This window comes from Python bivittatus, unplaced genomic scaffold (genome assembly GCF_059951505.1).
Source record: "Python bivittatus isolate LINGU-HERP-01145 unplaced genomic scaffold, Pbiv_v1 ctg000480_np1212, whole genome shotgun sequence".
Classification (NCBI taxonomy): Eukaryota; Metazoa; Chordata; class Lepidosauria; order Squamata; family Pythonidae; genus Python; species Python bivittatus.
Window position 1 is genome coordinate 81,117,142 of NW_028277075.1, and position 21,322 is coordinate 81,138,463.

At 38.9% G+C, this 21,322-nt stretch overlaps 1 protein-coding gene across 2 annotated transcripts in view; it reads left to right on the top strand.

The window, feature by feature from the left end:
• EPB41L5 (erythrocyte membrane protein band 4.1 like 5) overlaps window positions 1-19,113 on the top strand; it is a 63,468-nt gene extending 44,355 nt beyond the window's left edge. The window contains exons 17-26 of one of the 2 annotated variants that reach the window (XM_025166364.2): window positions 5,712-5,875; window positions 6,609-6,703; window positions 10,218-10,346; window positions 11,217-11,278; window positions 13,177-13,290; window positions 14,505-14,598; window positions 15,735-15,812; window positions 16,027-16,065; window positions 17,060-17,196; window positions 18,246-19,113. In XM_025166364.2, coding sequence (XP_025022132.1) covers window positions 5,712-5,875; window positions 6,609-6,703; window positions 10,218-10,346; window positions 11,217-11,278; window positions 13,177-13,290; window positions 14,505-14,598; window positions 15,735-15,812; window positions 16,027-16,065; window positions 17,060-17,196; window positions 18,246-18,300 — 967 coding nt within the window. In that variant the 3' untranslated portion in view covers window positions 18,301-19,113. The other variant, XM_088146416.1, reaches the window with a different exon arrangement.
• Window positions 19,114-21,322: the final 2,209 nt, after the last annotated feature.

A 21,322-nucleotide genomic window follows, 5' to 3' on the forward strand; every position in this document is an offset into this window, starting at 1 on the left:
CAATTTATTATTTTATTTGTTGCTTGGAAAAAGTGATAGTTGAAAAGAGAGAAGTATTCAAAGTTAAATCTCGTATAGATTATTTTAAAGCCAGCACAGCCTGATAGCAGCATGAAGGGTTTAAATTGTCTGTCCATTTCCTAATCTGCGCTTGCTATTCAAGAAGTTTGCTCTTGCTAGCCTGATACTTCCTCAACTGCATCTTCCACCTTCCATTCTCTCCCTTCATTCGTACCTAGATACTAACTGTGCCCCATCCCATTCCCAAACCAATCTAGGCCCCATGATGCTCGTGACTGCTGTCAACGTGGTGGAAGTGCATGGAACATGCGGTCCACGCCCTCGGCCCACTCAGTGGATAGACACTGCAATGACTTTATCCGTGAACGCAATGTGAAGAATGCAGGAATGTACAGACAGGCTTATGGTTCTGGTTTCCAAACCACTGTGACTGACCTGTAGGACTTTTGATCTTAAGGAAGTCTTGACTGTCCTCTGGAATCGTTAATGCTTTGAAGGGCTTGATCTTTAAGAGATAATCCCATATGCCAAAATATCTGAACACAAATAAACAGCATAGATGATTCTTTTAAACATAGATGTTTTCTCACTGATGGTTTTGCATTGAAGAAAAAGGATCTGTACATGCTTTTCTTAATGGGGAGGAGGTGGGTAAAGATGAAATGGATTCCTTGTTTATAACAAAGCTGCTTATTCAATCTATGGAAACCAATCTTTTGTTCTCCAAGATAAAGACACCAACGATAATTTAATGGTTTTTATCATGCAATTGTTTCTTGTTTTTGAAAGAGAGCAAAGAGGTCTACTGGCAGATTAAAAAATGTTCTATTTGGTTCTCCTGCACTTTTGATAATGTTCCTATTGACAATGTTATAAAATTATGCTTTTTATATTAAAATACTTTCAAAGAAATCTGAAGGAATGCTAAGTAAGGTGTTTGAAGGTATCTTTCTGAGATGCTTTGTTTTAATGCAAAAATCTATTAAACAACAAAAGGTTTATTCAAATAACATACAAAGTTGCCTGTACTGTATTCTTATTGGTGTAATGCTGCTGGTTTGTACAATGTATCCGTGTGGGATTGACTCTCTTATGCTCAAGCATACTAGATAAGATTACATCTACAAAATCAATGCTTGCTTATAGAATTGAGCTGATAACTGAGCAAGACAATGCTCATCCTTCATTTTTCATTGTATTCTGAAGTAAAATTGCATCATTAAAAAAAGGTGCTTCCCTCCTGATCAGAGTGAGATGTTCACTTCTGATCAGAGTGAGATGTATTTTTGTTTTCTTTTTATATTTATCCCCAACTTGTTTTCTACCAGATGTGTTGGACTGTAGTTCCCTTGATAGTCGGAAATTTGAAGACTTACATCCTATATATGTGGGGTAACACACACTGTTTTGCAGAAATCATCTCATTTTGCAATATTAAATTGCTTTAGTTGCAATCCCATGGTCCTGTAAGACTATCTCATGTACACTAGAGATGTTCTGAAGGCAGAAAGGAGGTCTGCTTGTTGTATGGGGAGATTGGATTTTACAATCTCATCACTGAAGCTGAAAAAGATGTTTCATCAAGAGATCTGAGACCAAAAATTGATGGTGTCCTGGAAGTACTTCTGTCTTCTAGAGAAGCTTCTCATGATCAAGGGCCTTACTTGTCCTAGAACATCCTTGAATGGGGGAGCAGTGATATCAGTAGGATGGAAATAACAAGGACAGAATGCACTTTACATGGGGATAAGGGAGGTAGAAAGACATTTCTCTTTTGCTCTGCTGGTGCTAATTGTAAAGGATCATAGATCCGGCCTTGGTAAAGTTATGACAGAACTATTAAGGTGGGGACTTGCAGGAAAAAAAAATTACACAGAGTGAGATAGAGGGAAGTGTGAGAAAGAAGCTCAAAATAACCCCATCTTGATTTTGTTTAGTATAAGGGAAGACAGAGAAACTTAGATAAGCTTTCTAGATGGATGTCAGCTCCTCAAAGAAGGCCAGGTCAAGAAGCAGGAATGGTAGGGATTCCATATTATGTAGTAAAAAGAACAAGTTTTGAAAGTTTCTCTGTGCCCATCTTACACTAAACAAAATCAAGGTGGAATTATTTTGAGTTTGTTTCTCATGCTTCCCTCTTCAGTATCTCTTCTGCAAGTCCCCCTTTAAGAGCTTGCTCTTTCCTTTCCCCTTTAATGGCTCTCATACCTTTCCCAAGGTCAAATCTACATTCCTTTACCCGAACTTAGCAAGGCTTTGCCAAAGCAGATCTGACGTCAGTTAGCAGGATTGCTCTACCTGACAAGTTGCAAGGACTGATGGTGTGAAAGCTGGTTCTCAGATTGACAAGTAACCATTTCCAAAATAGTCAATAGGTGCAGTCTGCCCCTCCTTCAGAAAAGAAGAAAAAAGCCTCCTCCCCTTTACACCGAGAGAGCGGGGAGAGAGAGAGAGAGAGAGAAACAACCTTCCTTCCCTAATTTGCTGGTATATAACTTCTCATTTGAAAGTAGAATATTTGCTGGAATTCTTGTTCTGTTGCTTTAACCACCTTAATAAACCTTTCTAATTGCAGTTCTGAGAAAGGTGTTTCTTGGGTTTAATGGCTTCCAGCCACGCTGATACCAAAAAGTCCATAGATTGATATATAACAATAGTTTCTGTAGGTGAGATGCTCAGACATAAATATAATTTTTAAAAAACAGCTGGTGAGCTATATTGGGCATATAGTAATTTGGCATATGTGACTAAGTGCTGCAAGTATCTTTTAAAAAATTCACACAGACGTGGGCATCATTTTTCATTTTCCCCAATTGTGGAGCAAGTTGAGGAAAATGCTAGAAAACATTTGCTATTCATTGTTAGTAAGTAAGTAGACAAGGTGTTTCAAGTTTGTGGGAGCCAATTTTTTTCTCGCAGATCTTTTCAGAGATCCAGCTGTGATGGCAAGAAATCAGCGCAGGTATGTGTGTGTGGTGGTGGTAGTGGTGGTGGAAAACCTAAATATATAATCTAAGTCATAGTTTATTTAACGGTGATTTATTAAATTAGCAAAGCCAAGGAAACTTGTGAACCTTGCTGCTCTGATGCTTAAAGCCAAAGACAGACCAGGTAACTGCTAGAGCCAATATTTTCAAAAATAGCAAGTTAGCCATTGTTTGTCTTCTCTGAGTTCTTAAGTGTACATGAAATGTTCATAGTGTTTAAAGCAACCTACTCCAGCTGCAATAAAATCTAGCTTTTTCCTGCACTGCAGCTTAAAAATGTGTTCAAGCAGTTCTTACAGCTTCAGATTCTCCCTCCATTGTCTTTGATTAATTTCCACCTTGATTAATCTGAGCAGCACAAAAAAGTTTGCTCATCTTGACTCCAATGAAGTTACTGTCTACAGTATGCTAAACCATACTAGGTGGTTAATGTAAATGTGTGCACTGTCATTTTACACACAATCTTAATTATTGTCCAGGCTGAGTATTTCAACTGAATGCGGAGTAGCTACCATGTACAATTAGTACTAATCAGAATCTGAAACATTGTTTTTCCAATTCAAGTTCACAGTCTCATCTCAGACCATGGTTAAAAGTCTATATGGAAAGAGGAATGAAATGGTAGCATTTGCATTAATCACCCAACGTAATTAAGCATGTTATGCAAACCAGAGCTATCTGTGGATTTTTTCTAGCAGACCAAGGCAAGTTACTTCTGCTTTTTGTCAGTAGTCAGTGGCCTCTTGTGTTCTCATTCTACACTGCAAAGAGGTTTGGAGAGATACAATGCTATTTCTCTGATTTTAGAATTATTTGCACCTGTTCAAAGTCCTGAAGATTGTTAAGAGAAATAAAGTCCTTTTGATCCTTTTAATTCTCAGCAGACACTGTATTTCCACTTGAGGCTTTAGAAAGATCAGAAGTACCATATACTTTTGTAGCTCTCCAATGGATTCCTTATTGAGTTGTTACAAATGCTCTGTAACAGATGCACACTTGGAAGCAGATACGTTTTTCTACAGAATTTAATGTTCTGGTGCATTTAGCATCTATAACATGTACCTGCAAGTTGAACATCATGGGCTGTATTTGCGTGGCTGACTGAGTCTGTCACTATTCCTGATGGTGCAGTGGCAGAGGGACTCACAAACCTAAAACTCCCCTGGTTATATAGTATCCTAACTACCTTTCAAAGATTGGCCAACTATCATGTTCCACTAGGGCAGAGGGAAATTATATAGGGTGAAAAAAATAATCTAAAAATCCATGGTGACCCTATCAGGGTTGTTACCACCATGGACCAGTTGTAAGGCTTAATTCACCTGTCTGTCTACCCATTTCAGCCCCTCTCCCCACATATGTGCAGACTGAAAAGAAAATCAATCCAAGGAGATGGAGCGCCTACAGCAGCCCAGTTCTGCAGGACAGTTCTGAGTTCTTGTCCGCAGGCAGGCAAAAAAGAAAGTTAATTTTATGTTAACCCTCTCTCCTAGGTTTCCACAGCATGCCAATACTGGCTGGAATTTATTGACCCTGCAATTAATCCTGATTCCAACCTGTAGTAATCATTTACTGTGTTTTACAACACACTGGTCTTTAAATAACCCAATTAAATGTATCATGCAAATGGAGCCATTGTGATTTGAGAGGGATTTGTAGAGCCCTACATGTGTAAATTACATATGCTGAGTAAAAACGTAAGTTATCCTAAAAGGAAAGGCATCTACATGTAAGATGGAAGCACCTTACAGTTTTCTTGCCCACCTTGGATTGCTGAGCAACTCAAGAGAATGATCAGTCTAGGTCAGTGTTTTTCAGCCTTACCCACATGCTGACTCTGGAATTCTGGGAGTTGAAGTCCACACATCTTAAAGTTGCCAAGCTTGAAAAACACTGGTCTAGTTGATGCTAACTTTTGGTGGTGGTATGCTTTATCTTATTTTGCTTTCTGCTCTGGTTACATATGTAAAGTATGAAAAACTGGCATATTTCTTTAATTTTCCATTGTTTGTGCTTGGGCCACAAATACTGTATACCCATGTATAAATGTGTGTCTGTCGTTCACATGTTTTATAGCAGAATCAACTGTGTGCCATGGCAATCAGTATTTTGTAAGCAACTGTCATACTGCTGTACAAGATAGCAATGGATTCAATGAAAACGTTTCTAATTTTGTCTGTCTTCATATTGAGTTTAAATCCCCATATTTACCTATAGCAGGAGTATACAAAATGTTTTGAATTCAAAATGTTTCAAGTTTGTCTTTAGTGGAAGTGTTTTGACACCATTCCAAATATCCTGGAAATATTTTGAGCTCAAAAATTTGCCTTGAGCTCAAAATGGGGTATTTTTGCTCAGAACACTTCCTGGTAGGATTAGGGTAGAGTAACTTTGGATCAACTGTTCAAGCTTGAACCATCTCAGATTTGAATTTTTATTTTTTTTTGCTATGTTACTTATCTACATTCATTGTAAGCAAATTAGATGCAATTAGAAATAGTTAAAACATAAACACCTTCAGCTGTATGGCTACTTATTTGAGAAAAAAAAGGAAACATCTTTTAAATGCTAAGAACCTTTTATATGCATTGTCACCATTTTTAAAAATATCTGATAGGAGCATAAGTAACTTTTCATTTAAACTTGTATAATATATAGTCTTGCTTTGAATTTCTATCTTAAAGTCTTGTTTCCTTTTCCTAGCCTGTGCAACATGCCTCTGACTGTTGATTTACTGGATAACAAAGAAATGTTGGACGCTTGTACTGACAGTGCTGCTGGTTTTCCTCCTGTTGGGGGATTAGTTGAAATGTTGGAAGGGGGAGATGGTACAAAGGAGCACCCCTCTGAGAAAACAAATCTTGCTGGTAAGGCACAGCTCTGTGAACTCATCAGTAGTGGGACACTTATATCATTTTATTGGTAGGCTGAGTGGCTTACAACTATGTCTCTGAGGTGCTCTTACATTATGAAATAAGCATTTTTAGCATAACTGATGGTTTTCCAATGATCATCAATTGATTCCGGATACTAAAAAAAAAAAGTGCAGTGACAAGCAATCTCTCTCCTTCTCTCCCTAATGATTTCTTTGTCCAAATATCACTTGCTTATTTTTCCCCATGCACTGGGCTTGTTTTGTTTTAACAGCATGTAACAGTAAATTCCATAAGTGCCCTGCATTAACAGCTTTGCACAGTCCTGTGTTCATGGAAGTGCAGGCGTTAGCCAAGGAATTTATTTGCCTAACACCTGTCTTGTCATGAGCTATGATTCTTCTTGCTGTCCTCTAAGTAGCAACATATTATCCCTATAATGACGGAAAACTTCCAAAAATCTCCATTTGGAATTGTCTCTCCCAACCTACTAGCTCCTAATTCCTATAAAACTATTAAACGTTACAGAGATTTTCAGATAATGTAGCTACAAGTACTTCTAAGTGTGACTGCATAGAGACCATAAGAAAAAATAGCAGTTACAGATAAGTGAAATCCATTTTTACCGTTTGAAACGGATGTCAGAGATGAAATGCCAAAGATTTGTAGAGCTTTATTCAATACTGGGTTCTTTATATCCAGTTTCTTTCTTCCTCTCTTTTTCTAGTTGATGAACCATCACTTAAACTGAAGCACCTGGAAGCTGAGCTCACTCCAGTATTGATTTCCCAGTCCAACATAAACATAAATGTCAATGAGCAGGTATTGCATATTTTCTCTTCCCAGAAATATGGGATTAGGGTTTTTATGATGCTTGCTGTTTCCCATAATGTTTTTGTTCATGCAGGATAGAAACTGCTATGTCTTGCAGCTTAGCAACCAAGTTTGGTGGATTGAAAGTCTATAAGATTGGCAGTGCCAAGCTCTTGAAGGGCATGCTGGCACAGAAGGGAGCAATTAATTTTTAATTAGATAGCCATTCAAGTTGCTTTTGTTTCTGGAGTGCAGGGAATAATAAAAGCTTGACTTCACTATTTTTTCCATGTGTTTAGGAAGATGTGATGTTCTGTATCTATATCTGCATCTGTTCTAAAGAACATTCTGTAATGAGCAGTAGGTGGAAAATGTGTTTGAAAAAACAAACTTAAGCTATGTGGACATGCAGAAGTTGGAGAAGCACATCAAAAAAGTGTCTTGGGACCACCACAATGAGTTCTATAGGATCTGAAGAGAAACCAGAGTCAAAGACAGTTTTTCTTTCATGTTGGAAACGATTGTGGTTTAGTTCATTTGCAAAAGCTTTTCACATGGAAGATTAAAATGCTACTTCTCAGTGTACTCCTAAAACACAATACTCTAAAATACAGTAGTCAGGTTAAATAATCTGGGCTTGTTTCAGCAATGCCTCTGTCTATAAATATTATAATGAAATGCTGTGGATGAGGCTAGGCAACTGCATGATACACTTCCTCTGGGTGCATCTCAAGACATCCTGGGATTTGCACTTAAACCCTGTGATACAATCAGCTGAAATAGGATCAATGCCCTTGGCTAAAATAAACACTAGGCAATTTTCAGGAAGGCGATCTGATCTGACAAATGTTTTTCTCCTTAGAAAAAATAATTTCCTAATAAAAATACTGCTTCTTGTCATTTGAGACAAGTACATATTTATTGTGAGATACATTCACATTGCTGAGTTAGCTCTATTAAATTATGGCGATCTCCAAAGGAAAAATCCACATAAGAATTAAATATACGCTCTAATGATTGAACCAGGAATCCACATATTAACAAGCATTCATTCATTTGATTATAAAGCAGGAGGATAAATTTTAAAAAGTAAACAGAATATAATGGGAGCAAAACTTTCACCTTTCCCCTTTTTACCCAACTTTACTTAGATAATGACAAAACTGATTTGGAGTGAAAACCATAAATCAGTGTTGCTAAGGAGGGTACAGGATTTATTTTTGCTTTGCCAGATGGAAAATGATTAAAATTCTTAATTCTTTTTTCACAGGGGCAAAGAAAAATTATATAAAAATTAATTTCAGCCATAAAAAATAGAACTGAATACAGAAAAGAATTCTACTTCACATATGAATACTGAATGCAAAGCTTACAAAATATCTTTCTATAGTATAAACCAATATGCTGAAAGTTGATTTAATCAATCCTGCTTGATGTACAGTTCGATGAAAAAGTATTTGCCCCTTTTGGATTTTCAGAATTTTTGCATATTTTTATGACTTGGAATTATCAGAACTTCATGTGGGTCCTTCAAATTTAGTCCTTTGTTTGAGCCATCCATTATGCAGTCTTCCAGCATAAAAAAATAATTGCCTCTCCCTAGTTCAGTCAGTTCAGTTAAAATGGTAACTAGGGCCAGTTGTATACATATTTCATTAAACGATCAGAGCTGATTTGGGCCAACCCTGTTCTATCTAAATTTCACAAATATTGGCTCTCATATGGTGAGAATTCACCCCAGTGAAATTCTCATCACACAGATTTTATGGCATGTCATAACCCCCTCCAAATAAAATGAAGACCTCCAGTAAAAAATTATTGATATTAATTTGGAAAAGTTACATATTGAGTTCTAAAGCTCTGGGGCTCTATCAGTCCACAGGCAGAAACATAGTCTTGCAATACATAAGATTTAGGAGAATAGTGAAACTTCCAAGAGTGCCTGACCCCTTAAAATCATTCAAAGATTACAGTGTAAAAATAATCCAGGAAGTCACAAAGAACCCCAGAACAACCTGCAAACTTCTCTCAGTGTGGCTAAGGCACCAGCTGAAAATGGGATTCCTGGGAAAGTAGCAAGATGGAAGCCATTGCTCACTAAGAAGAAGAAAATTGATGTGCACCCCAAGTTTGTCAAAAACCACCTTCCCTATTTCGGGAGGAACATTATATGGACAAATCAATCTAGATTGGAACTTTTTGGACTACATAGATGTTGTTATGCCTGGCAGAAACCAAACACACATTTCACAAAGTATCTTATACTGATGCTCAGGCATGGAGGTGGAGGTGATACTCAGGCAGTGTCATCATTTGGGAATGCTTTGCTGGTTCAGGACTTGGATGATATGCTATCAGTGAAGGAAGCATACATCCTGCTTTGTATCAGAATTCTGTAGGAAAATGTCAAACTATTTGTGCTGAAACTGAAGCACAAATTGGCCATGCACCAAGACTGTTCCCAAGCATACCAAAAAAAAAAAAAAAAAATTCATAAGAGAATGGATGTAGAACACATTGAATGGTTTGGATTGGTCCACTCAAAATCTAGATGAAAATCCCACAGAAATGTAAAAGGATCCAAAATGAGCAGTTTGTGCTATAAAATCCTCAAATGTTACTAAGTTGAAGTTGTTTGCCATGGAATAATGGGCCCAAATTCCTGCACAATGAAGTGAGACAGTGATCAGCAATTTACAGGAAAGATTTGGTTGAAGTTAATTGCAGCTAAAGGCAGTTCAACCAGTTACTGAATTTAAGGGTTGTTCACATCGGCACATCACATGTTGAATAACTTTGTAACAGTAAGTGAAACGTGAAATTCAGGTGTTGTTTATTCACTCAGGCTCCTTTTTCACTAAGGCCCACAGCTATACAAATTAAATAAATAAATAAATAAAATGAGGTTCTGACAACATAGTGTGTCAAATATATGCAAACATTCAGAAAATCCGAAAGGGGATGAATAATTTCTTTATAGAACTCTATATGAGATGCAGTACACCTATAAATTAGTCCTGTTTTGTAAGCCTTTTGAATGTGTTCCATCTGCATGTAAGTTTCTCAGCCATAGCAATTGTCCACTGTTTGTATATCCAATTCTGAAGTGAAGAACTTTCAGCATTTTTGTGCTAGTTAGAAACAAAAGAAAAAAATGTTCTTTATTCTATAGGAAGCTGTTATCTTCATTAATATTTGAGATATAACTGTAGGATTAAATACCAAAGTTCTTTAGTTACTGGGCAACGGAGCCACACATCAAAGTCTTATTCTATTAATGCACACAATGGTTTTGTCTTAACTCCTTTATTTAGTTTACGTTCCAGAACATTGTTTTGCTGCTAATCATCCTATATTTCACATGGAAACCCACAATAAGGCAGAGTCCTGGTCAGAAGCATATGTAATACACATATTACATGTTAGATGTTGAAGTTATATCAGTTCCTTTTATGTGCTGCTGTTCCTGGCTGTTTACTTAACTGGGTATGCTGTTGATTAATGTAGTTCTGTTTATTTCTAGGAGGAAGTTATGAAGTTGACAGATAAATGCCTGAATAACGCAATTGAGAGCCCTGTGAGCACCTCCATGCGGTTGCCTCCAGACATTAAGAGCAATATTCTGAAGGCCCAGGTAGAGGCAGGGCACAAAGTAAGAGCTTTGCTTCTGTAGTCATTGTTTTGGTAAAAAGTTAACATTAATTTTCTGTCATATTTTCTTTTAAGAGTCTCAGGTTTTGCCAATATTGATACTGTTCTTTATCATTAGTCTTTAATTTACATACATGATTTAAGCACCTGTGCAGAGCCCTGTCCATAATCTTCTAGAACCTACAGGTGTGTTGATAGAAGCTCTCTCTCCACCTGTTCGACATGAGTACTGTACCTTCTCAGTAGTCGGGACTGGGCTGTGTTATATTGCTAAAGGCGTGGGCAAATCTGGAGAATATTGCTGAAGAGAGTGGTTGGGTGGGTGATAGGACTTTTTCTGCTGAATCCTCAGGGTTTGAAGGTGATAGGCATTTTACCATCCCGATCCAAGGAAGGAGGCCTGTGCTAGAGAGAAATTGCCACCAGTATATTTAGCCTTTCCTTGTCTCTGAAGCATTCCAAGGCTTACTGAAGAAAGCAAGAAACTCCTGGGCTCAGCCAGTTTCAGTACGATAACTTATTGCCATGTTGAGAATATTTATAGAGTAAAGGAAGAGGAATGCTGTTTCTTATTCCAACGTCTATCACCTAACTCCGTTACAGTAGAGGCATCATAATCAAGCTTCTATTGTCCAGAACGTTCTCCATCCAGACACAGTGAGAGCAGAAAACTTGGATGCAGGTTATACTCTTCAGGGGTATAAAGTATTCTTTGGGAGCACATAAGAAGTGACAGAAAAGGGCACTTGAGTAATGTTAGGCTTCATTGCCTTTGACCTTCAGAGAGAAAAGGTGGTGGGTTTTAGAAGATTATAGCCTCCATGAATTTTTTTTTTTTTTTTGAGATGTTACTATGTTTCTTCTCTTTTAGGTTGTGAGGGAGGGAAGCATATCTGGCAGCAAGAACACTAATATTCAAGATGTGGCTGGAAGGTATTGAGATTGAGATTGAAATGTGCTGAAGATTTCTGCTCTAACTGTGGTGCGAGCAGGTTCCAGTTCCCTCTTAATAATGGAAGAAGCCACTCATAACAAAGTTCTGTAAAAGTGATGTTAGTGGTTTTAAAATGCCTACAGGATAATATTTCTGGGAATATTATTAACCCAACTCTTGTTGTGGTTTAGCCTTGTCTCTGCTTAGTCTTCAAAAAGGAGGGCTTGTGTCTTATTCAATTGAGATTCTAGAAAATTGAATATCCCTACCTAGCCAGGAGAACAAATACTTTGGGACTGATTACTCCGCTGTTTAAGAAGGTAGCACTGAGAGTAAAATTCCCATGGCTTGCACCCGCTACTTGGGCATCTTTCTGTCAGAAGTTGGAAAAAAATTAGTCTCAGAATGTAGATATGTGATACAGGTAGCCCTTGTGTTACATCCATTCATTCAGCGACCATTCAAAATTATGATGGCACTGAAAAAATGGACTTAAGACCAGTCCTCAAAGATTCAGCTGTCACAGCACCCCCACAGTCACGTGATCAAAATTCAGGCCAGCCTGTGTTTATGACCACCCCTCCGCTGTCCCCTCTGCTGCCCCACCCACCCACGGCACATACACCTCACCCACAGCACTCACCTGCACTCTAGTGCCTATCTGCAGCACCCACCCCTCTGGTCTGAGCTCCCTAGTACCTGCTGGGGCATCCACCCCTCCGGCCTGCACTTCCTAGCACCCACCTGTGGTACCTACCCCCCTGCCCACACTCCCTAGCACCTGCCCGCAACACCTACCCTCTCACCTTCAGCTCTCACCCACTGGCCTAATTGCTTGGGATTCTCACTACTTCCCACTTAATGACCCTGGGGTCACAACAGCAACCTGCTGTCACTAAGCGATGTGGTCATGTGACACACTTTATGACCACATCGCTTAGCAATAGAAATTCCAGTCCCAGTTGCCGCCCCATATAAATACCATGGGCACGCATTTGTCTGCAAGCTTTCCATAGATCAATGATTTTTCAAGATTTTTATCTGCCCAATGGGTACTAACTGCATTAGATGGAAATAAACATAGACATTTGCAGTTCTCTAGAATAACGCAAGTCCTATCTAGAATTCAGCATCCTGAGAGTCATGGCCTTCATTGTGAATCAGTCTGCTGCTGCTGCTTGATGCCATTGGTGTAGGCTTGAATATCTGGGAGTACAGCATATATGAATCTCATTCCGCATAAGACTCACCTGACTTACACCAGATCAGACTATTTGTCTATCCAGCCCAGGATTGTCATCTTCTGTTCCTGGCAGCAGTTCCTCAAGACTGAGTTGTTTCACAGAACCAGGTCTCTGAACCTTCTAACAGAAAGTGCCAGGGATTAATCCAAGAATCTTTTGCGTAGAAATCAAGGCCTCTGTTTCTGAGTGCCAGGCAGCCCAAGGCCGTACCCACGGTTTTCCTTCCTCCCTGCCCCTTTTTCTTTTAACAAAAGTGTGGTAGGTTAAACTTGATATGTGTGTATGAGAGAGAGAGAGAGAGAGAGAGAGTGCTAAAAGGAAATGTAAATCTAAATCTCTCCGACCATAATGCTGCATTCCTAAGTGCTGCTTAGAGAACTATGTTACATCACACACCTTCTCCTTGTATTTATATCTGGTAGAAACCACAAAACATGAGGTAAATGTGTTTACCCAGATGCAATTTTCCTAGGTTATTAACTTCCCTTTTCCTTGCCACAGTACTGATATTCACAATGACAAAACATTTCCAGGAAATGGTTTGCGTTAAGAGAGTGCCAGGCTGCTTTGCTTTTCAATGCTGAAGGAAAGAATGTTCTTGGCAACAATGGAAAAGAGCTCAATTGTTACATTTTTGGCTCTGCTTTATTTAGAAGCATTCTTCCGTCAGGAAAAGAGAAGAACAGCCCCCTGCGAACCCTCAGCCCCGTGTGCCAGGAACCACGAGAGGGACTGAAAGTGATCCCAGTCACCAGTGCCTTCATTCTGTAAGTCCTTTTGTGGCGAAGGGGGCTGTTCCCACTGGAGAATGGGAGTGCGTGAAAATGTGAGATGAAATAATTGAAGAACAGTAGATGGAGCACTTGAAGGGCTCGCTTGTTTAACTCCGGTAATTTCCAGTCAGGTTAGGGTTCTTCTTTTCTATGGGAAACCAAGTAGCCAGAAATTTGGCCTAGACTTGTTCTCAACAAGCAAGAGTAGAGGATACGTACCCCTCATTTTAGTTGAATATGGATTTCATAACTTCTTGAGCCACTTGGTGGACAGGCTATCACTGCCATCTGTCTGTCCTTCTCAAAGGGTTGCTATCATTTGTCCATGTGTTCATTTTTTTTTCATTTTGTGAGTCCTTTGTGTAATAATTTGCTTCTTGCTGACTTTCAAAAGGCAGAAAGTGTGATGGAATGGTGTTATGAAGGCCACACTCAGGGAGATAAGCGTTTCCTTAGCCCTCAACAGGAGTGTGGGAAGTTTAAGATGAGACTGGCACCACCCTAAGGAATTCACGGTGTTGTGGCCTGCTGGCTTGGGAACAGGTTCAGTCTGGAGAGATTTCTGTCTTGAGGTGGAAGCTTATAAATGCAACAGAACTGTATTTGTACTGTCTCGTGGAGTTCTTTGGGCTGAACCTGACAGAAAGCCCCCTCCCGGAGCCTTAGTTTTCCAATCAGTAAAATAAAATTTCATGTAAGTGAGTTTTCATAGCTGACAGGAGAAGGATCAAGACATGTTCTAACATAGGAATGAAATGATGGAATTTCAGAACATTTAAAAATATTATATTGATTAAGCGATTTATATGAATCTACTCTGTACCTTTAGCATACTAAATGGATCTGTAGGACTTCCTTGCGGCAGAAGCCTTTTTTGCAGCCTGTGCCAGAAAGTAGGCTATGTTTTTGGCATCCTTCTACCTGGCCACTGAAAGCATGGAGATGAGTGGAACCGCCAATTCTGGCAAAGACACACCAATTGAAGAATAAAATAGCCAGTTTCCCCCTCCGTCGGTCCACCATACTGTGCCTCTGGGGCTGCTTTAGCTTAGCAGGGAGGAAAATTATTTGGGGCAGAAGCTCCTGAGATCAGCAGGTCACAAGGCACTGACTTCAAAGGCTGCCTTTGTCTCCAGGCAGGAATTGCAAATGTCAGCAGTTCCTTCACATGTGCTCTGTTTCATGGATGACATGTTTACATCTTCCAGGAATGAATTCAAGGAGAATATTACTGCCCCTGACTCCAAGGATTGTGCGAATCCTACCGATTTGGCTCCTAGAGTGGAGGATGTTCTTGTAAAGGTATGTTGCTTTTTGGTGAGGAGCAGCTTGGGTCTTCTGAAACACAAGATGAGAAGTCCTAAGCAAACTGCTTGTGTTAGTTGTTAAACACAGCAGTAATTTAAAACTCTGTTCCTGGGATAGGTTCCTGGGATAGAATGAGATTATGTTGAGTATAATATTAAAAGCAAGTGGGGACCCTTCACTTATCCTGCAATCTGTGTGTGCGTGCAAATTTGTCCCCCCACTTTTGCATTTAGGCACAAGTAAAGTTTATGAAAATGGAAAATCAGATCTTTTTCATGCAGGGATTTTCACTATGAAGAGAGGGAAAAGGATTAGGGAAGGGAAGAAAAGTCACCCATGTCCAGGTCTAGCCTAGCTATGCTCTTTCCAATATATAGCCCTTTAAAAATTATCCCCAAATATAAATGTATGGTCTGTCCTTTGAGAAGAATGGTTTTAATTGGCAATAAAAATCTGATAATTTATTAAAACTAATCAGCTTTGAATGATCAGGAGCACACAAAATTAATGCTACAGTAAACTATGATTTAAATTACATGCAAATCAAGACTGTTTTTAAAGGCATTTATCAAAGATTTAAGTGCCAGATACTTTAAAAAATTGTGAAAAAAATAACAGAAAAAACTGTTTTGCATGTAATTTAAGTCCACCAGTGTGTATATTCTGTGTTGCAAGAGTGGGATTCAAGAGCCAGTTTGGCTTAGCGGTTAAGATGCTGGACCAGAAATTGGGACACCATGAGTCCTAACCCTCCCTTAAGCACAGAAGCCGGCTGGGTGACCTTGGGCCAGTCACTGTCTCTCAGCCCAACCCCCCTCACAGGACGGTTGTTGTAGGGAAAAGAGGAGGAGGAAGCAGTTCATATGCTGCCTTAAGTTGTACAAAATAAAGGTGAGTTATAAATTGAATAAATTACTGATTGCGTTGCTTCAGTTCATATTGTGACTGAAATTTAAATCCATGTATATCAGAGCCTAAAATGTATATGGCAGAAGGGAACAATGCCACTGGGGCAGCATTCATAAACATCAATCCTACCCTTGCAGCTTTTTCAGAAGGGAATGAAACCCTAGCAAACATTCTGCAGCTTTCTATGTGATTGAGTGTAACTTAACTACTCCCTTTGGCAGAGTTCCCCAGAGCGCATGGAGATTTCGTTAACATCACAGGCAAAGAATTTAATTGACTTCACGGAAGCCACGCCTCAGGTAAGAATGAAAATTAAAACAAAGCTTTTTCATTATGCTCCTGATAATTTAAAAATAGGATTAGTACTTCCATTGTTTCTATCTAAGTGTTCTTCACTTTCAGTCTAAAGCTTGTTTGAGCTAATGTCTCATGTTTAGTTGATATGACACTTGGCCAGTAAGGTTATATTAGAATATTAAGAGTTTTTTTTTTTAATGTTTGTTCTACTTTTAGGTGTCTTCACCAACAATTATGCCCAGGTGGTTAGTGCCAGTAAGTTATTGAATATTCCTTACAAACAGTGAATTTTCATATGCTTTTGTATGTTCATTTCTTATTATTAGCAACAGTCACTCAACTATTGTTAAAAGTGGTACAAATTAGTATGGATTTATATAGAAGTTTCTGAAAGCCTGCCATTTCTATTGCATGGTAGGCAATAAACATTTTTCCTGCTTTATCAAAGGAGACCATCTAGTTTGGGAAGGACTCTGCCTTCTACAACCTGGAAGTGATCCTTAATTTTTCTGAAAAAGGCAGAGCTTTACCCTCCATTCTCCAGTCAAGTTCCTTCCTTGTGGTTTTGAGTGAAAGTTATTCCCCTTACTAATTCAGATGCCGGAACTATTTGGAGGATCTATATATTCTGGCCTGTCTCCAGGCTATCTTCTCCCTTGAACAGTGGTTGAAGGTGACCAATTCAAGGGCTACATCAGGGTTTGCACTGCACTTCAAAGGCTGCACTCCAAAAGCATAACTTGGTGTCACCCGTTTGGAGGAGGGAAATTTGGGAGGTTTTTAATGGGTGTGGTAAGTCTTTGTAAGTCTTTGCAAGGTTCAAGAGCCCATTTTGCTCCTTAAACTCTTCCCCAACCATCTCCCAAAATTGAAAAAGATGCTGAAACTTTTGATTCTACTCATTTTGGGGGCCATATTTCATCCCCAGAAAACTCCCTTCTGGTATGTCCAGTGTTATTCTCTCCTGCCTGCTAATTGTTTTTTTGTAAATTTCATTTTGGCCATTCTCCCAACCCAAATTGGTCATTGTCCCAACCGTTGTAACTCACCAACTGGGGGGAACAGCCAGGAAGGAAAAGGAGGGATTTGAAGGAAAGAATTCAGGGGCAAGAGATAAACTGAGCATTTGTTCCACACATCAGTCCTTCTCTGGTATGGCATTTGCAGTAACTTGGTAAACACGAACATTTGCTGACAGCATACACACATCATCACCTTACTGACTTCTTTCCTTTGGTTTTCTTTTTAGAGCGGACTGACTTCTAATGGGCCTTTGGGGAATGATGTTGCCTTATCTCTTAAGACAACTAAAGCAAACACTGAAGCTCTATCAGTCTTGGCTACTGGCTCATCACCTCCATTGTACCCCTCTGAAGTCATGCCCGGGTAAGGATTTTCTTTTTGTAGAATTAAAGCAGACCGCCCCCCACTCCCCGTTATCTTCCACATGCTCTAGCCAGCAAATTGTCATGGGAGGTCATGTCTGCGACACTAGAAGAACACCAGTTTGGTGAACAGTGGAATGCTGAAGGAATTGTACAGCTTCTAAATTAATTGTATAACTTCTGTACAACTTCTGTAAGTATTGTCTTGTATAACTTCTACATTATTAATCCAGTTCTTCTGTTAGGTATTGTGAACACCATAGTATCTTGTAGTTCCCGAGCAGTCTATTAATAGGCTTCACTAGTAATTTTCTGGTCCTCTTTGTGGCTCAACCTTTGCAATGTTTGTAACCGCACAGAAAATAGAAATATCACATCTGAAGTGAGCAATACAGACATTCCATTTACAGTGAGTAAGTTTCATTAAGAAGCTTTTAAAGATGAGACGTTGTTGGCTATATGATACAAAGATCTTTCCATTCCTATATACCTCTTAAACTGTATTTACTCTGTGTATCATATATTGTAACTTACATTGTTTCTGAAAGATAATGTGGATATTGGATGGCCTTGTGTAGCTGCAGGGCTGAGCCTGAAGGATAAAAGGCTGGAGGTCCCCAACCCTTTGTCCAAGACCACACCCCAGCTCTGCTCCTGCTCAGAAGTTGGAGGAGAATCTTAGCTCTCTGTTCCTCTGCCTCCCACCGCGGCATGTAGCTTTCTTGATTGTCTCCCTCCTGCCAGAAAACTGACTGCAGTTTCCAAAAGAATAAACTGTTTTCCAGGAGGGGTTGTGGAGGGGTATCTCCTTTGGCTACATAGTGAAGTAAGCATACCTCAGGAAGATCCTGCTTGAAACTCACAGCTGCTTTCCAGACAGGGCATATATATCTACCTTGTGAATGCTAGGTGGCATCACAACATGTTATTTGGACTTGTTTGCTTTCCACTTGGCCACTAAGTTAAGATCAGTCAGCTATGGATTCCAAGAAGATAAGCGTACTCTTCATCTTCCACCCAAGATTATGTATATTCTTTTTTTCGTTTCAGTCCTGTTACTGAAGATACTACACGGCAGAAATGTTTACTCACCACTGAACTCTGAACTTCAACAAATCTCTTTAGATATCTTTAGTGAGCCCCTGCAAAGGACTTACCTGAAAATAAGCCATGTTCATACCATGGTTAAAAAAGAATGTTTGATTGCTTTACAGTAAATCCCTCAACTGGAACTAAGAGTATGATTATAGGACACAGAGCTGCTGGGAAGCCTGAGGATCCCTTGCAAAATACATGGGAACAAATTCTGAGATGTCATGAAATCCACAAGGTTTTCATCCACTGTAATGCTTTTGCTAGAGAATTCCTTGCTGCTTTATAGGTGCAAATGAAACTACTCACAGAGATGAGCTGGTTAAGTTTGGGGGTTTTTTTTGTTGATGTTTTGGCTTAAACCCAATAACGGGAAAGCTGGTGGCTACTGTAAAAGCAAATAGCAGGGACTTTTTTACAGTGCTTTTTTGTGGCCATCTTTTTTTGTACTGTTATCTAACAAATGTTCTTGACATGAATCTTGTTTCTAGACTCTGCACCTTGCTATTGTTAGTAAAAATGCAGCACCTTGATAGCAATTTATTCTGCTGGCAGATGCTCTCATAAGGAAAGAAACAATGTTCTGTTAAGCACGTCAAGGCTACTATTATGTGTGGACAGAAGACTTTTCACATTTTGTTCCATTCAGTGTAAAAGGTCACTAAAATACTGCTAGGTAGACAGTCAACCTAGTTTCTGGTAGATTAGCTTGATGGGCAAGTTTTCTTTGGGCTTGCCATTAGCTACCTTTTGGAAAGTTCTAAGGCTTGTGCAGAAATAATCTGAGGCTTTTAAAATTGGTTCAAATACATACAATTAGAATTACTGTCCTTTTTGTGTGCTCCATTCTATACATTTCTTCAAGTCTACTAAGTGATGTTGTAGTTGGAATATGTATATTGTGCATGACTGGAAAATGAAAACAAAATATGCCAACGTTACACCAACTTTCCTATATTAGATTACTAGACATTTATATACAGGATTCCTTCTTTTGTGCACAAAACTGCTGATTGGTTTGGACCAGTAGTAAAACTATTTTCTGTTACAAACTCAGGAAAAATACTAAGTGAATCCTGAGTTTCACTTATACTTAGAATTTTTGAAAACAGAAAATGAAAAGAAAAACTGGGCTTGAACACTTAATATTTATTTTCGTGGGTCAGGTATCAAAGTCAACCTGCTGCTTCTGCCTCTTTTCAAAATAAGCAAGAAAATTGTAGAATGCCTTAATTCTGATTCCTCCAAACAGCTCTGCTTGCTGTCCGTTAGTGAAGTACCAAGTTCTAAAGTAAGTTATTTTAAAACGTGATCTATTACTTTTACATCTGTTTCTGATGAAAGATCTATAAGCATTTAGGCAAGAAAGCAAAGAAACTTTTGTATCATGAATTTCTGGATGAGCTCTGAAAGGAAAAGTGAATGGGACCCATCAAAAGCTTGCTTTCGTAGTGGAAGTGATGTTAAAAATGGAAACAAGGCGCGTACGACACTCCACTGTGCATACTTTCTTTCATAGCCATTGCTGCTTGTGAAATAACACAGGCTGCTTTGCTTTGATCTGCAGTACTGCTTTAAGCAATTTCTTCATAAAACAGATGTTGTAATGGGAACCAGGATGGGGGAGAGGGGGAGATTACTGATGCGAGTAACTTAGCATCAGTAGCTGTAGGACGTACCCTGATTACCAGACCTCAGGAGGCCTGAATTTTGAAATAGTTTAGATAACATTTAATTGCTGATAGTAATGATTTCTCAGACATTTCTGTGAGCTAAGGTAAACCTACTGCTCTCATGAATCTTGCCAGTATTTTTATAAGGGATGAGTATATTTAAGATGACACTTAGTTCTTGAGGATGTAGGAATGATTAAAAAGGAGGAGGTCGGAGAAGGGAAGAATGTGATGCTGTTTGACTATTATCCAGAAAGTCAGCTTCACTATCTTGAATTGCCTGGATAATCCTCACCACTTTGTAGAATGCTGCGTGACCATTTTTTAAAAAAATCCAATGGTGGTTATTTTATTTTACTAACCTGATGTACTGCTGTGACAAAAACAAAAGAAATTAAGAGAGAGTTCGTTCTCAATTTTGCTCTTTTGAAATGATCAGGAATTGCTCTTAGATTACAGTATTACTGCCTTGTTTGGCAATATATTAACTGACCTGATACTTACTCATTTAATTGACGGAATAGCCTACAACACATAACCTATATTCATAAAAAAGGAAATTGTTGTGGTATGGAAAATGGAATACTATTGTTATTGGCATCAGATTTATCAGTGGATAAAGTTCTCTTGGCAGATATGTACAAAAAGACATAGAATTATAGATGTTACATAAAGAACTTAAAGCCTTTCATGAATAGAATAGCCTCCAGTGCAGGGGGGTGATAACTTCAGGCATCTCGTGGGGCAGCTGGAAACTGCCTCAGTGTCTATTGAGGTTGATTAAAATGGACCAAAACAGCAGATCCTTTTGCTTTGACTAATGGATGCAAAATTGCATTTTGTGTTTATAGCGGCCGTTCTTCACTAGTTACATTGCCTGCATATGCTTAGGTTAGTTCATATTTTTAATGACAATCCTGTTTGACTGCTGAAGCCTTTCTTCCAGCTTACAGTAAGGTTAATTATGAAGTCATTGCTACAAATGCAAATTGCATGCATGCATGAAGCTGAAAGTCATGCAGATTTGTCTGTTTCTTCACGTCTCATGTGGCGTGGCGTGGGACAAAGACACCCCAAGTGTAACATGCCTTGTTGCTCCATAACTAAAGCTTCTGTGATTATTAAGGCAGAACAGCTTGGAGCTCTGGTATTAACACTAAGCATTAACATTCCTCTTGAAGCAAAATTTTCACCTGTTCTCTGTGAAACAGAATGCATGTGGAGTGACTACAGAGCATTCTGCCATAACATTCCTACTGTGATTAATGTTTTGATTACAGATTCCTTTGTTCTCATGTTTTCCCTAATTTGACAAACTTACTATGAAGTATGTAAGAACTATTTTGAGTTGTTTTTTTAAAA